At 42.7% G+C, this 16,388-nt stretch overlaps 1 protein-coding gene across 1 annotated transcript; it reads left to right on the forward strand.

The window, feature by feature from the left end:
* Positions 1 to 224: 224 nt before the first annotated feature.
* RAB11FIP4 (RAB11 family interacting protein 4 (class II)) lies at positions 225 to 14,315 on the forward strand (the record flags this gene model as incomplete). Its single annotated transcript, XM_009587153.1, has 12 exons — positions 225 to 454; positions 4,084 to 4,275; positions 5,819 to 5,953; positions 7,433 to 7,468; positions 8,405 to 8,504; positions 8,918 to 9,021; positions 9,588 to 9,728; positions 10,271 to 10,352; positions 10,598 to 10,735; positions 11,250 to 11,408; positions 11,762 to 11,905; positions 13,706 to 14,315. Coding segments are annotated over 12 exons (1,578 nt in total), but the record flags the coding sequence as incomplete, so codon positions are not given.
* Between the last annotated feature and the right edge of the window lie 2,073 nt (positions 14,316 to 16,388).

Raw genomic sequence — 16,388 nt, forward strand, 5'->3', positions numbered from 1 at the left:
AGAGACACCAAGTCAGAGACAGTATTTGAGCCCTTGTGGAAGGTGCAAGCTACCTTAGGGGCTTGCAGGAACTGGCCTTTGTAAAGCAGGTCAGCCTTTTTGGTTTATGCTTTTATTCAGTGTCACTCTTGCTTACCAGGGCATCCAGAGAGTGGGTTATTGCTTCTCCTGTATCCTCTTAACTTCCTTGAAGGATGATCTGAATTGCCTCCCAATTCTTCTTTTGCCAGGGTGGTGAAATCCAGGACTGTGCCTACTTGGACAGCGAAAGCGCCTACAGCGAGTCAGAGCTCTTTCCTGATGACGACGCGATGACTCTAGCACAGCAAGAGGTTCACCATGAATCTGACATGGACAGTGCTATTGAGAGTGCCCAGAGCTCGGAGGCTTCCGACGTGTGTCGGAGTGAGGAGAAGGATGGTCTGCTTGGTGGCCTGTTTCTGCCTGGTGACAAGTGAGTGGTGATTTTGCCCCATGGCAGCCCTGTTTTGAGGCACGTGCAAAAGGACCGGGGAGGAAGGAGCCTTTATGTGACTAATCCCTACTGTGGGAGGCTGAGGATGCCTGAAGGATTTAGAAACTTAATATCCATTTACAATATAAAGGAGATGGATGTCCAGGTCCTCTAAGTGGCTTAGACAGTCTCAGCCTGGCTCCTTCTGGCATGTTCTGTGAGCACTCATGGGACTTGCATGTTCCGTGTTGAAGTGAATGTGTTAGGTCTTTCCAGAATGGATTGCTGCATTGGCATCCCCCAAACTTAGGATCTTCTGTGTTCCCATAACCTTTATATGCTAGAATTAAAACAAATACTTCCTGCAAAGCAGTGCAATATGGGGAATGCTGCTTTAGCCTTTTGTACGTCTAGTTATCTGAAGATGTGGGCTCTGCAGATTTGCTTTGCAACTCCATGTACTAAGTTAATTCTGTGTGTTTCTAATTTTCCATAACCTTTAGTGTGCAACAGTAACTTGTGTTTAACACAGGGCGTCCTGGCATGTGCGTGTGTAGCCGTAGTTTGCTGTTAACACGAGAGCATCTCTGTAATCCTAACCTGACTCTTCTCAGGCATGTACCTGGGGGGGGGTGTTGGTAAAAGCCGACTGTGGGAAAGGGACCCAACTTGATGTAATCCTGCTGAGTTAATGCAGTACCACAGGACAGAGCTCAGCTGGGCTTGCTTTGTAAGCCTCTGCCCTGTCTTCCCTATTTTTCGCTTGTCATCTTGGTTTGTGCCTCTTGAACTTCTTTCATTGCTAAGGCAGTCCTGCTTCCCTCTTCTGGGCCTCCTTAGGTGCTCTCTGTGCAGCCTCATTCCTACCCTTCTCCTGAATTTCTCAGCTAGCTGTGATCTGGCCTTCTCCCACTTGCCCAAGCAATCCCAGAGACTTTATCAAGATAATTCCAGTTTTCATCAGCTCGTTATCAAACTTGTCTCCTTGCCTTGCTATTCCCAGTTTTTCTAAGCACCCGTCCTTGCGGTGACTGACTTTTACCCATACTGTGTTTGAAATGAGTATCTTTCCTCCCAGCTCTGCCATTCAGGCTCTTTGAAGGGGGTGAGGGAGGCATTGTGCATCCTCTGCCCTCCTTCTGGGGAGGGCAGGAACTGCTAAGAGCTACTGTGCTACTACTAACAGATCTTGGTTTATCCTCTGAGGCTGCCTCAGCTTTGGTAAATCTGTGGGAAAACACTTGGGAAGCTTCATGCTTTTGTGTTAAAAGACACGATAGAGATTTTTACCTTGGCCAAACCACGATACCTGCTTGTTGAAGAAGCAGGTGGGTTGTGTATCAGATGTGTCAGCCCTCTGTGACATCCTGCTCTGAAGAACAGGAAATAGCTTTAGGAAAAAAAAAAAAAAACAAACCTGAAAGCTTCCTTCAGAAAGTGTTAGAATGGGAAAAAACAGCTGCTTTTAGCAACTCCCTTGAAAATGACTATGCGATTCCTAGACAGTTATGAATTCAGGATCTACTGTTGACTGTTTCAACCTAAACAGCTTAAAGTTTGGCAAAACTTAAGAATAACTACAAATTACAAGTTCTAAGCAACATTATCAGGCGGGTCCAGCAGTGGTGACTGGTGGCATAGCTGCCATAAGAGAAATTTAGCCAGGCAACACATGAGGGATAAGGCTGCTGAACTCCAATGTGTTAGCAAATGGTGATGTTCCAGGGCTATTATGCTGGAGAGTGTATTTTATGGCCAAGTATACGTTATCATCCCAACTGAGGACTGGTCATTTACCTCCAACCCTGGTGGAAGTGTTATGAGAAGCTTCTTCCTAAACTGACTTGGTGTAGCAACATTGAGATGAAGAAAGCAGTTGTAGTTACACAGATCATAGTCACCCAAAAACTTATCAATGCACAGTATGTCTGTGGCACAGGAGCTCTTTATGACTAGATGTTAGTGTGATGCGTGGAGCCTCTCCCTAATCCATCTCCCAGCCAAGGAGCCTTGTTAGGTAAGTTTGATCTATTTCTAGTATAAGTATTCCTATCTTCATGGTCTTCATCCTTTAATAGTGTGCCAGGCTTGACTTGTCCTAATTTCTGTTAAAGTGAATTAGATAAATGAATTGCAGGTTATAAATGGATCTCTTCAAAACAGGAGAAACAGAAGAGCATACATCTGAAACATTGGCAGGCTTCCTCCTCTACTAATTGCTTTTGGAGGGAAGGGACATGCAAATAATGCTTGCACCATCTGCCAGAGGAACACTGTTGCATCTCTTGTTTAGAGCTCGCAAGTGTAGTATTGCAGGAAGAGCAATCTCCTTGTCCCCAAAAGTGCAGGGCATGGTTAAGAGGCTCAAGGTAGACTCAAAAGAAACCTAGGAGGCAATATTGTTGAGCTGCTGGAGAACAACATCAACTGGGAGCTACTGTCCCACGGCTCAGCTGGTGGAGTTGAAGATACAAGCGCTGTGCACTGAAGCAAAGGAAGTTAAAAACTTAACCCAATCTGCACAAAGTGTCAGCAGATTGAATCAGTGCCTTGTCTGTATTGCAGAGAGGTGCTGGATTCTGCTTTGTAGTAGGAACAGTAACATGGCAAGCAACTGCAGGGCTTCACAAGTGGAGCATGCATTTCAGGCCTTAAATCTGCGCTTTGTATAGGGAGAAGTTTGTTCATATGAACTTGTATGTGAATTTACTGGCTTGTCTGTTTGAATGCCTTACTAAGGTGGGAGCTGAGCAAACCTGTGTAAAATACCTGCCTCTGCAAGACAGCACACTGCATGACTGCGGGGTGGTCTGGACTTTGGGCAGGAGAATCACTGTGCACCCTCTGCAGCAAACATGCTCTGTTGTATTAGATGTGATGGGCTCAAAACTACTCTGCCAGCTGCTTTCCTATGGTGCCTGGCTCTGCTGATCTGTTTACCTATATGTCCTCTCTCTCTGAGGTCACAGGATCCTACCATTCCCTACCTGTTTGGCATTATCTTAGGTACTTCTCTGGTAGTAAAGCACCCTTTTCTGGTCCATATCTCCTCTGAAAGACACATTTTGTCACGATGGAAGGAAGGGCAGCCTCCCTTAGGTCACACCTGTAGCTTTAGTGACTCTGGCATGTGGTGAGCTGAAGTTTGTTTCTGGCCACACAAAAGAGAGTGGCTGGGGCTCATGGGGTGTGGGAGAGGGTTTATGGGGATTACTGGGAAACTCGATGATTGTGGAATAGAGTGACAGCCTGTCTTGTACATGTTCTTCTCACTATTCCATGCATTTTGGAGTTGTCTGCACAGTTCCTGCATTCAGAGCAGAAGTTCCATAAGCAGCAGTCTTCACCACCATGTGGAAATCATGACTGAGGATTGTCGAGGTGTGCTCTTTAAAGTGAAATGGTTTGTGTTGATCCAAAACCATCTCACAGGTAGCTTGTTTGTAGATTCTCATGCTCAAGGCACTGTGTCAAATGCACATCAGATGTGTTTAGCACTTCTGTTTTTTAGCACAAAGTAAGTGGGTTACAACTTCAAATGAGGGAACAAGCTGTAAAGGTGGAAGATTCCATGTGAGGTGAGATGCTATCAAAGTCGGCCTTCGAGACGTTTTGACCTCTTGTTTCAGGTCAAGTCCTCACAACCCTTCTGCAGCATCTGACCTCTCAACTTATTCCACCGCCTCTCTGATCAGTAATGAAGAACAGTTTGAAGACTATGGGGAAGGAGATGATGTGGATTTTACTCCCAGTAGCCCATGCCCTGATGATGAGACCAGAACCAACGCCTACTCTGACCTTGGCTCATCTGTATCTTCCAGGTTGCTCCTTATTCATTAACAAACAATTTTTCAATTTTGTTCTTCTCTGAGCATGGGTGACCATACCAGAGTTTACACTGGTTACGTAGACTCACCTTAAAAGCGAAATGTTATCAGTTCATTTTCTGCCCTGCGATTGACAGACTACATTTAATAATAAGAGCTATAATAAATAAGTTGTTTCTGATAACCTCTGTTGGGTTCTGTTGAAATAACTGGGCTGTTTTGCTTGTAGAGATTTCTTTCTATTGCAGACAGTAGATTTCACAGTTAGGGGCTAGTGTTGGAAGTTACCTGCTCCAATCTGGAAACCAGCTTAGTGCTGTGCACCAGCCCTGATGCAGTGGAGAGAAGACCTGCAAGAGAGCTGCTCCTCTTCCGTGTTCTGATACTACAAATCCTTAGCACTAACCTGTAAGGTGAAGTGCTGTATACGGACAGGGGTTTGTTTGAAACAAGCATCCATACTGACTTTGAATGTCTTGGAGATTATAAGCAAGTAGCTGCTGTCTGTTAGGAGCTGAAAATGCCACTACAGTCCACCAGTTTCCTGGATGTGACCTCAGTCTCTGTAGGTCTTACGTCCTGTGACCAAGTCAGTTGCTGATTTTAAAATCCTTCCCTAAGCAAGGGATTGGGTGAGCAGGTTTGGGGAAGTGCCGAGCATGAAGATGCTCTAGGATTTGTCTGCTTGGATCAATAGCACATGAAGGTCTTGTGCTTCATTGCTAACACAGGACAAGTTCACTGCATCCCTCTGTTCCGCATGCAACCGCCATGTGCTACCCTGTGTTTCAAGCACTTCTGCAATCCAACCTTGCCACCTCTGTCATGCATGCAGAGCCAGCACCCCTCTCCACGCCCCTTCATGATGATGGCTTGTCTCCTTCATCCCGTTTCCTCAGGTTTATGCAGCCCTTTCCATTCCCATTCCTGGGGCTCTGCGCACTTCATGCCATGATTGCTCTCTTTTATTTGAGTTTATTTTCTCTTTATCATGCCAAGAGCTACTGTTGTCTCCTCTTTAGAGCTATGTCCACTTCTCCCTTCCTCCTCATTCTAGGGTTCCTTCTGTCCTACCATCTGAGGGGGTTCGTGTGACGACTTCTTACCAGACCGCTCTGTTTTTCATCTTCCTGTCTTTCTCTTGGAGAAAAGACTCTTCAGGTTGCATGCCAGGCTCTAGTGGCAAGATGGACAAGATGAGAGGGGGACGTTGATGACGTGGAACTTACTAATGTAGCTGCTTTTGGTACATGCATCGCATGGACACTGTATACCTTGTGCTATTCTTCCAGTCACTCAAACTGATTCTTTGCACTGACACCCGGAACACGCTCTCTGTAAAGCCTCGACTCAGACAGGTAGACTTGCCCTAGAACTAGCATTCTCCATCATCACCTCTAAGTTAGATGAGCTGCGGTTAGAGGTGGTTCCCCAGGTCCCTCTTCTGTGATTCTGACACACAGGCACGCAGTCAAGAGGAAAACCTGTTGTGAGTTGGTTACTATAGCCAGTAACATCTCTCCTTTCCTGCAAACAGTGCTGGCCAAACACCACGAAAAATGAGGCATGTTTATAACAGCGAGTTACTGGATGTTTACTGCTCACAGTGCTGCAAAAAGATAAATCTGCTCAACGATTTGGAAGCCAGGCTGAAAAACTTGAAAGCAAACAGGTAAGCAGCCTATTGCACTGCTTTTAGCAATGCCCCCTTGAAATGGGACTAGCTCGTAGCAGGAGGAGAGGAAGAAAGAGCCCTCTCCTTCCCTGTATCCCATTCTGTCTTACACATGTGTTATTCTTACAAAACAGTAAGAAATTCAGATCTTAACATCTAGCCTGAACCAAAATGCTGTTCTTCATTAGCTAGTAAGTATTTTTCTGACTTAAGGTGCAGACAGCATTAATAAACTCAAATATTTTAACCAACAAGCTCTTTGCAGAGTGCGAGTGATATTTCCAGGAATCTTTCCCAGGAAGTGGGGTCAGCTGTGCTGCTTAGTGATCTGATCTACAGTTAGCTACTGTTTCTCCAGGTTGGAAGGAGTGATCTGGCTGATGCATATAACCTTATATACACCTCTCTTAAAGCTATTGGTCAGCAGAGGTACTTCATTCCTGTGGGATTTTTTTTTTTTGTCCTCAAGGGAACTTGGAAAAATGATGAATCCTGTGGCAGAAGTTACTTTTGGGGTTCTTTGCAATTTCAGCTTTTTCCTTATATTTCTATCTGTGCCATTCCATCCACTTCTAAACTGTGCTGAGCATTTGGAAAGAATCCAACAGTTGCTCCCAACAATTATCTAGGGGTTTTGAAGGAAGTTATTTGGTGGGCTTCTAGCTCCCCCTAGAAACTGAATGTAAATCCTGCCTGTCTGCAATCCTTGGCACAGAGCGTACTGCACTGCTTCTTCTCTTGATGACTCAGCAGCACAGTACTTGATGTGAACAATGTTCCTGCCCTAGCAAGGAGTCTGCTAACACCCAGACCATGACCGGCTAGGGCTTTGGTAATTATATGAGTGAGGCTGTGTGTACCTGGCTGAAAAAGAGCGATGCTCTGACAAAGAGGTGTGTATCTGTGTGCACACAGAGATGCTACAGCCTCTTTTCAAGAGATACAGCTGGATATTTTGATTTGGTTCTGGTGCTGTTGTCTGGAGTCTGGTCCTTCATTTAGATAATAGTATTCTCTGGCTGCAAAAGGGAACTGTAAAAATGGAAAGCATCTCAGTTCCTGTGCTGAACTGGGAAGCATTATGGGCAAGGATAAACTAACTGTTTATAAAATCGTCTAAAGACTGGGAATCTAGAATAAATGTCCATCACTAACTCAGTGTCCCTTTGTGGTGTTTCTAATGTTAGTTTGGCTCTGATTTACACTGACAAATCTCTGCTAAATATAACAGTATTAGCAGATTGACTTAATGATCACAGTAATTTGTGGCTTCACTCATCTTCACATTGTCGGTAACTACAGCTTTTGATTACGTTGTCTAAGAATATTGTTCACAGAATCATATTTCTTACTTTACTAAAAAAAGTCAATATTATGTTTCATTGTGCAATTGAGCTGGAGTTTAAATTAAGATTGAATCCAACACTGATCAAATAAGTGTTTAATTCCTATATCATTCCTTCTGTATCCGTGTAGCCCTAACAGGAAAATATCAAGTACAGCTTTTGGAAGGTAAGAATCTTCAACTTTTTTATGAATACATGTGGAATCAACTGTAACAGTTCCATAAGTGGGGGTGGGAGGAAAGGGGAGGAATAAGTTCAGGAAAACAAAAACAGGCCAAGACAAGTTTTCAAGGGAAGGGGCCTGTATTTGGATAGGGATGTTACAGAATACAGAAGCCACTGCTAGTCTTGGAGCAGGCCCCTGGACTGGAAAGAGTTCTGTTAAGAACACAGATAGTTGCTTCCTTGTCTGCCAACTTTCTTCCTTTATAATGCTGCTCCATCAGTCCAGCTATTACTTCTTTCACCCTCATAATGTGGGCCTTTTTTTGTTATTGTTGTTACCAAAATGCAAAGGAAAGCAAGAGCATCCCTTTAAAAAAGGACATACGGAATTGTGATCCTCCTTTGACTGAATTAACTAGTCCTGGGCTAGGGAGGGCTGTAAGTTTCAAGAATTTTTTAGATGATCTCCAGTATCCAGTATGTTATATATTCTGACACTATTCTGTAGTGGGAACTGCTTGAGGTTTCTTTTTTTTGTTTTTTAAAGAACCTTTTAGTGCATGAAATTTTCTAGATTAACTGTACCAATCAGTGCACAGTAGTGACCTTATTTTAAATTTCTAATAAGGCAAATACAACTCAGTACGTACTGTGAGTAAGGCTAAGTAGTTTTTAAACTATGTTAATGCTGGTGGCAGACCCTATCAAAAGCAATAAAGAACTCACACCCTGGAACTAATGTCATTGATTGTGCTCAGTATGACTTCATTTAGCTACCAGTCTCTTGTAAGACTTGTGCTTAAACAGTTGTAATTGTCACTGAAATGATTGCACAGATTTTAGCATCGGATGCTCAAAGTGCAAAGCTATAAGACAGCACCCAGATTCTTTCTCCTCCATCCTCATCAAGCAAAATGTTATCCTTCTGATCTTTCAGACAACTCTTCCACAACAGTAACTTCAGCAGCAGTAATGGCAGCACAGAAGACCTGTTCAGAGACAGTATAGACTCCTGTGATAATGATATAACTGAAAAGGTGAGAAGCTGTGTGCGTTGCGATTAATGTACCCAACAAAATCCTGCTGGCGATATGCATCAATTGACGAAGCTCTCTTGCTCACAGTTACCAGTGATCTGAAGTAGCTCATTCAAAATGTCCTTGATATTCCATTAATATTAGGACTTTGCTTCACAAAAATGCAAGAACGGTGCAAGTACAGATATTGGCATTGTATTAGTACTTCTTTACTGCATATTTGCGTTGATCAGTTTCAGGGAAGATGCAGGGTCTGGGGAACTCAGAATTTCAGAGCTTAATTTCGCTGCTGGCTTTGCAGGGAAGTATGCCCCCTTTAAAAAGGGTAGCATTGCTAAATGACAATTAGAAAGACTGAAGGGGTGTATGAAGAGAAATTCAAACTCTCAATTCTTTTCCACTTCCCCTTCCAGGTAACGTACCTAGAAAAAAAGGTGACAGAACTGGAGAATGATAGCCTGACAAATGGTGACCTGAAGAGCAAACTGAAACAAGAGAACACACAGCTAGTTCACAGGTAATAAAGCACAGAGCCAGTTCTCTTTATCATGTCAGAGCAGAGCTAGAACAAAGTTGGAGGGAAGGAACATCTCTACCTGTAAAATATGACCAAGTCTTCTGCCTTAATGCTGACAGACAAAATAAGATAAGGCTTGATCTGAGAAGTCCAAGTGGAATAGGGCTGCCTTGCTGAATTTTCAGCAAGCAGAGGCCCTCTAAGCAAGTTTCTGAGTACAGAGATGTTACTGACTTGTACAGAGCAAGCTCCTCTGTTATAAGAGAGGTTGCCACTGGATTTTTTTCTTGCACATAGCAAGAGCAGAAGGCTGGGTCATAGTCCCAACTTCTTGAGACTGAGAATGAAAGAGTAATAGATGAACTGATACTACTTAATTCTATGCTTATTGGGAAGATTACATACCAAGAGAGATATTGGGAGAGGTTAAATGCTAAGAGAGATGGTGAAGTAGAATGAAATAAAGGAATGGGGAGGAAAGAGAGAGGCAATGAAGTTGCACAGTTATTGCTTTTTTTCTAAAGTACTTGTGAAGCTATTACTGCAATGAGATCTGGTTTCCTTAGAGTTCATGAGCTAGAAGAACTATTGAAAGACCAAGAAACATCAGCAGAACAGACCCTGGAAGAAGAGATAAAGAGACATAGAGAAGCATATAGCAAGTATGAAAAAGAGAAAGGCACCGAAATTGAACTGCTAAATACAAGGTAACAAACATCTTGGTGACACCCACAACAGAGTACAAGTTCTTCTTTTCTTCATCTTTACTTTGCGTGTAAATGCAGGCTGTTCACAACCAGACAGTGCACAGATGGTTACAGGTTAGTAGTTTTATAGAGTAGATGTGCAGTTGCATGTCTGATGCCCAAAAGGTTGGAGGATGGTTTACATTAATGCTTTAATCCATGTGGCCCATGTAGACAGCTTAGCTGGATATTTGGCATGGATTCAAGGAGGGAATTGTGACCAGCTGTAGCAAACACTTGGGTCTGCATTCTTCCTACTTAATTCTTTTTAGATACCTGTTGTTAGGAGCATAAGAATCTGAGGGTCAGCGTAGCATTTTTGGCCCTAAAAACAAACAAACAGAAAGCACTCAACAGCTCATGAGAAAAAATGCTAAGATTAGCAGATTTTCTTGTTTGGTCTTTCTATCAATTGCAAGTGAAATAGCTTTTTAGAGCATGCCATTCTGCATGTCTGCATTCTTGAAGAGGCATTTGCTGTAAGATTTTTGTTATTGACACAGGGTTCAGCAACTGGAAGAAGAAAATGGTGAGCTGAAAAGCACTGTCACACGACTGAAATCACAAACGGAGAGATTAGATGAGGTAACAAAACTCCTGAGTGCTTGAGCAATTTAACAGCAGCTTGATTTATGTAAGAGCAAGCTAATGTAGTGATTGGCCCAGCTTCTTTAACTTTCCTTCCCTAGACAAGAATATTGATGGAATTGGAACGCTGGTCACTTTTAGTGGCAGGGGGGGCAACCAGCTGTGTCTATAGATTTGTGTTGTAAAACTGAAGATGGCTCATGCACTTGCAAGCTAGCTATGAAGTTCCCCATTTATTCTAGGAAAGGCAACGCATGTCAGATAGGTTAGAAGACACTAGTCTGCGACTGAAGGATGAGATGGATTTGTACAAGAGAATGATGGACAAGCTGCGGCAGAACAGACTGGAATTTAACAAGGAGAGGGAAGCCACACAAGAGGTAGGTGTGAAGAGGGATGTAAGATCAGGCAATCGCATCTCATCTGCATGGAAGCCCATTTGAAAAAGAATGGACAGACAGGATGAACACTGAAAATACAACATCCAGTGAATGCATTACTGGATTGTGTTTCTATGGGAGGGGTACTCATAGGGCGATGAATGCTGCAAGAATACCTGATAAGTGGCAATCCCTGACCAAAAGGGTTTACAACTCTTTGAGAATTTGCAGCCTTGAACGTGTGCCCTAACATTTCCTTTACGAAGTTTGCAAGGGGAATTATGCCTCTCAGACATGAAGCTTAGAGATCAGAGCTGCTTCCAGCTCTGAAGTGGTTTAAGTGACCTGTGCTTCCGTAGAAGAGCAAGTGGATGTATTGTAGGAATGTCCAGCCTCAAGCAGGCTCACACAGTGGTTGTGTCAGAGTACAGAGATGCAGCACAGAGATGGCTGCTGCCAGGGAGGGCTGGTTGTGCAGAGGCTGGAGAGACATGGCCTGCTTGCGTGCCCACAGCTCATTGAAGACTTGCGGAAGGAACTGGAGCACTTGCAGCTGTACAAGCTGGAATGTGAGCGTCCTGGACGTGGGAGAAGTTCTTCATCCAGCGTGAGTGAATTCAATGCCAAAACCAGAGAGGTGGAAATGGAGCATGAAATAAAACGGCTGAAGCAGGTGAGCAGGGAAGGGCCTCTTGATCCATGTGAAATGTACAGGACTGCTTTGAAAAGATGCCTATAGCTGCAACCCCTAGCACACTGCCTTTAGATTTTGTTCCCCCCTTCCCACACAAGCACAAGACCTGTGTTGCATCTGTCTAGGACTTCTTTGCACAGGCATTGTAAATTGTGCACATAGGAAACACCTGGGATTCAGGCAGGGAGGACCTGTCACTGGTGATAAGAGAGTTGCTGTTAGTTTGCAGCCTTACCATATGTCATCCAAGCTACCTGTGATTTTTAAAAATTATTTTTTAATGAAACCTTGTAGGAAGAACTTAAAAGCAGTATCTTTTCATCCTTAAATAGGAGAATCAGAAACTTCGTGACCAAAATGATGATCTTAATGGACAGATCCTAAGTCTTAGTCTTTATGAAGCTAAAAATCTCTTTGCAACGCAAACAAAAGCCCAGTCACTGGCTGCTGAAATTGATTCTGCATCAAGAGATGAGGTAATATGCTTTTTTAATCAAGTACTACATCTAAAAATATGCGTTTCTCAATGTAATTAACTGTCAAGGTTGAACTATCTGAAGTTGACAAATGAAAAACAGAAAAATCTGCTTTGCTAGGAGTTCAAGAGTGTTAGAAGATTGCCTTAAATCTAACAGTGTTGTTGGATGCTCCTTTTAATAGAACTCTTCCTTTTGTCTCTCCCAAGAAATTGGAATTATTAGAATCTCAGTGAACTATTTTACAATGGATTTATTTCAACATCTTCTGTCTTACAGGGTGTTGTGCTATTATGATAGTAATTTCATATAGAAATTACCATAGCTAGTTACTTAAATTTTTACTTTCTGTTCTAGATTTATTTCTAAGTTACTTCAGTAACAAGCTCTCACTTAGATCTGAATTTGAGCTATATATTCCCTGTAGCAGAGCTGAATTCTTGGAGAAAGTAGGTAGCGTGCAAGTAATAATCTGGTAATGCTTTGGAAGATACTATAGGAGACCCATTTGTATGTGGGCTCAGTCAAGCTGGTACAGCTTCCTTTAAGCTCCAGGACAGATGGTGAGATCAGGCCAATGGATATAGAAGAGCTCCCAGGGAAAAAGACGGGTTAGTGATGAAGGAGATTAAAAGGAATTGTTTCTTCTGGACAGACCTTCCCATTTCTTCTTCAAGAGGAGTCCTGAGACAAAACTTTTTACCCAATCTGTGCTTGAATGACCCTGTTGCCCTTAGCTCCTGGGCAGTCCTTGAAGTGAAGTGCATACCTGAGTTTCTTGCTGAACCAGAGAGCACTGTGAAGAAAGGCTGTTTAATTGTTGAACTCTAATTAGGTAAAAGCAAATTGGGCTTTTGTTATTGTCAAGACAAATCTTTATTTCTTCTTCTGAATCTCATGACTCTGGCGCATGCAATACGCAGCACTCCCCCTCTGAAGGAGGAAAGTGCCTTACAACTGTGGCCCAGGCTTGGTAAACCTCACCAACCTGCATAAACTTTTCCCGTTGTGCCATTTTTCCTGTATAATCAAAATGAAGGTAAGAAACTGCAGATTCAGGGTGGGACTTTTATGAAGGCTAATGGAAATGGACACCCAAATTACATTAGTTTTAGGACGATCTGCGGCTCTGACACTCCTGGGCAGCTTTGTCATTTTTGCATTAAACATGCAGAGTATAAAAAGCAAGCAGTCTTCATCTTTGGAGAGTTTGAGGGGCCTTTCACAGCTCAAAGGTCTAGTGAAACATGTCTTTAATATAGAACATAGAATATTCAGTGGGTTGTTCTTGAGGAGTATATAGCTGTGTTGTTTTAGGGTTTTTTGGTAGTTTTTGAGAGAGAGAGAGAGAGTATGCAGATGATACAGAGGCAGCCCATATTGTTCCCGGTGCAAAACACTGAAGTCCTTGTTCTGTTCAGCAGCCTTTCATGCAAAGTGCTTTAGATTTCAGTAGGTATGAAAAAAATTGAGTATCATGAAGCTCTTGCACTGAGATGAAGCAGCTCGTCCATGGTGTAGATGCAGGAAGGATTGGTGTGTTAAATGGGGAATTTGTTTCAAATGACCTGCCAAAAGATTCCTGGTGATGACAGTTCACCACCTTCCTTAATACTAAAGATTTTTAACATACAGATTGTTTCTAATAGAGATACAGGGAGGAGCTAGAGTTAGAATACCTATCACAAAAGGGAATTGGTGATCCTGAGCAGGCGCTAGTCTCTCACCTGTCTGAATTTCATGCTATTATGTAAATTAGTGAGAATATTTCAATATTAACTTTGAAACATTGTGTTTCAGCTCATGGAAGCCCTTAAAGAACAGGAAGAGATAAATTATAGATTGCGACAGTATATGGACAAGATCATTTTGGCAATCCTAGACCACAACCCGTCTATCTTGGAAATAAAGAATTGAAGAGAATATGAGAAGGAAAAGCAGCAACTGCCTGATATTTCTGCACATGCCACTGGATCTAAACAACACTCTGATACTGTAAATTAATCTATAAATATATATATACACTACGTGTGAGTGTGGGTGCGCGGGTGTGTTTATATGATGTTTGGTACACTGTTATTTGTCATTGAATTGGCTTGGTTAGACTTTTTCCATGCACTTTCAATACCTGTGATAGGATGGATGCTGTATATTAATGTAATAACAATATAACTGGATCATGCTGTTTTAGATACTGGACAAAATGACTCTACCTCTAGTTGTAAAAGTAAAAAAGACAATGGAAACATATGGATGTGGCCCTAGCATTATAAGCAAGAATTGTTCTTTCGTTCTTCCAGGAGTTTGGATACTACAAACCAATTAACATAGCCAGGTTCAATTCTTGACTGGTGCTGACTGTAATTTCCTATTTGATTTAGTTTTAGTACTTAAACCACGCATAGGATAAAAAAACCAAACTTTCGGAAATAGGAAAGATATAAAGTAAAAGGGAGGAAGAGGAAGATGTTGCAGAATTGTTGCTATTTGTGAAAAATCACCATCCACTTGTGTGCCACTGTCAGCACAAAATGCTTTTTATGCAAGATCACTTTGGAGCCAGCCCGCTCTTGAGCGTGTGTGCGCGTGTGTATTTTTTATGCCAGGGTCCCTGTAGCATTGAGGCTAAGAAGCTCTTCAAATCTGTTCCCCTATTTTCAGGGGTTTGTCATGGATCATTAAGATGAATTCTGGGATCCTGCCGCTTCCCCTCACCCTTAATTTTAAAGATTTCACTGAAGGAACACATTCCAGTTCTTACAAAAAAAGAAACAGAACAAAAAAAAGAAAAATTGCATGAAATAGCCCACTTCGGGGGGGCGAAGCAGCCCTTGAAATAATGTGTTGAGTTGCTTTCCCGCCCCAGACACACTGCACTTCTTTGAGATTGACATTTTGTGGGCAAGCTGTGGAGAGGACTGGCTGGGTCCTAACACAGTGGTGGAGAGAAGTCTGATGTGGAGTGACTGTTACCTGTAGGGCAGTAAAAAGAAAAGGAGCTTGGTCTTGCAGAAGCTGCCAGTCCAGACTGAGTACACACGTGCATATCTAAAGCTCTGAATAGGGAACCCATCCTGATTTAGATGAGCAGTTGTGCAGGTGCTTAACTTCAAATGTGTAGTGTGACTGCTCATGGAAGTCAGTGGGACAGAACATAAGCTTTAAAGTTGAGTGTATGCTTAAATGCTGCCTTAAATAGGGATGGACTTCAGCATGTGCCTGTGTTCTCCTGAGCTGGATTTGTGTACTGTGGGGCTAGGACCTTTTTAATTAATAATGTAGCTTATATAAGGGGCTTATGGAATTGTTCGGATAGTTGAATGCTAAAAAAAAAAATTTTATTCCATACACTTTTTTTAAAGTAAAAATGTCACACTTTTGATTCATACCAACTGGCACAGAAAAATAGGCCCAAGTATCTGGCTTTCCCCAGTGCATAGAGATGTTTCCTCTACTGAATACACTCCCTAGAAGAATGTTACAGTAGCAATGACTGTGCTTTTTCCGTGTATTTCTTGCTGTTGGCAGTGTCTTGGCCCTAGTATTCTCTTGATGTATCTTGGTGTGTATATGTGATGCATTTTTCCTGAATTAGAATACATAAAATATGTATTCAGTTATGGATGTAAATATATATATATTTTTCTGCAATCTCTGTGCTCTTGCCTTCAGTGATGTGTTACTGGAATGATGGCAAGGGGGGGAAATACTGAAATCAGGCTTTCTTGAAGGCAAGAAAATAAAAACAATTTGTTTCTATGTATCTGCATTGGGCAGGTGTTAAAGTAACTGGAAAGCGAGAGGGACCAGAGGAATAACTATGAGACACAACATCCCAGCGCACAAAGATGTCTGTAGGACTTCAGTGCTCTGGGAGAAACGGCAGAGTCTTGTTCAAACAGTGATGTCTCAGGGCTGGTTTCCTGAGGCTCTAGGGTCATCTGGAGGAAGGGATTTAAAGACTACTCCTTTGCCACCTGGGGATGGTGTAAAATGTTCTGTGCTAAATGGCAGAAGCTTCTGTTTGTGGAGAAGCAGGTGGAACACCATGGACACCCCATACACGCACCTTTCCCACCTGCTGCTGCTTCTGGATGTGGAACAGTTAAGCCAGTTTGGTGCTACCTACAGCTCCCTGCCTACAGGACTCTTCACCTGCACTTTAGTGATGGCATTTCCCTCTGCATGGTGCTGTTTGTGGGTTGTGCCAAGGACTTTGCTCCTTCTGTAGGCCATAGAGAACTGTTTCAAATTGTCAGGTGGCTGTTGCTAACCTGCAGTGACAAGCAGGGCTGGGTGAGCCAGCAGCCCTGCTACTGGAGCTAACTCTGGTTTGGTAAGTAACACTTCTGTCCTGCTCTCATGCAGTGGATTTAAATAACAGTGAAACTTTTGCAGGTCAGACTGGTGACTGAATGTTTTCCCCTAAACATTTTGAGGTAAACTGGACTCGGCTTCAGAATTTTAATAATCTAAAACCCAT

The sequence above is a fragment of the Fulmarus glacialis genome, unplaced genomic scaffold (assembly GCF_000690835.1).
Source record: "Fulmarus glacialis isolate BGI_N327 unplaced genomic scaffold, ASM69083v1 scaffold28761, whole genome shotgun sequence".
NCBI lineage: Eukaryota > Metazoa > Chordata > Aves > Procellariiformes > Procellariidae > Fulmarus > Fulmarus glacialis.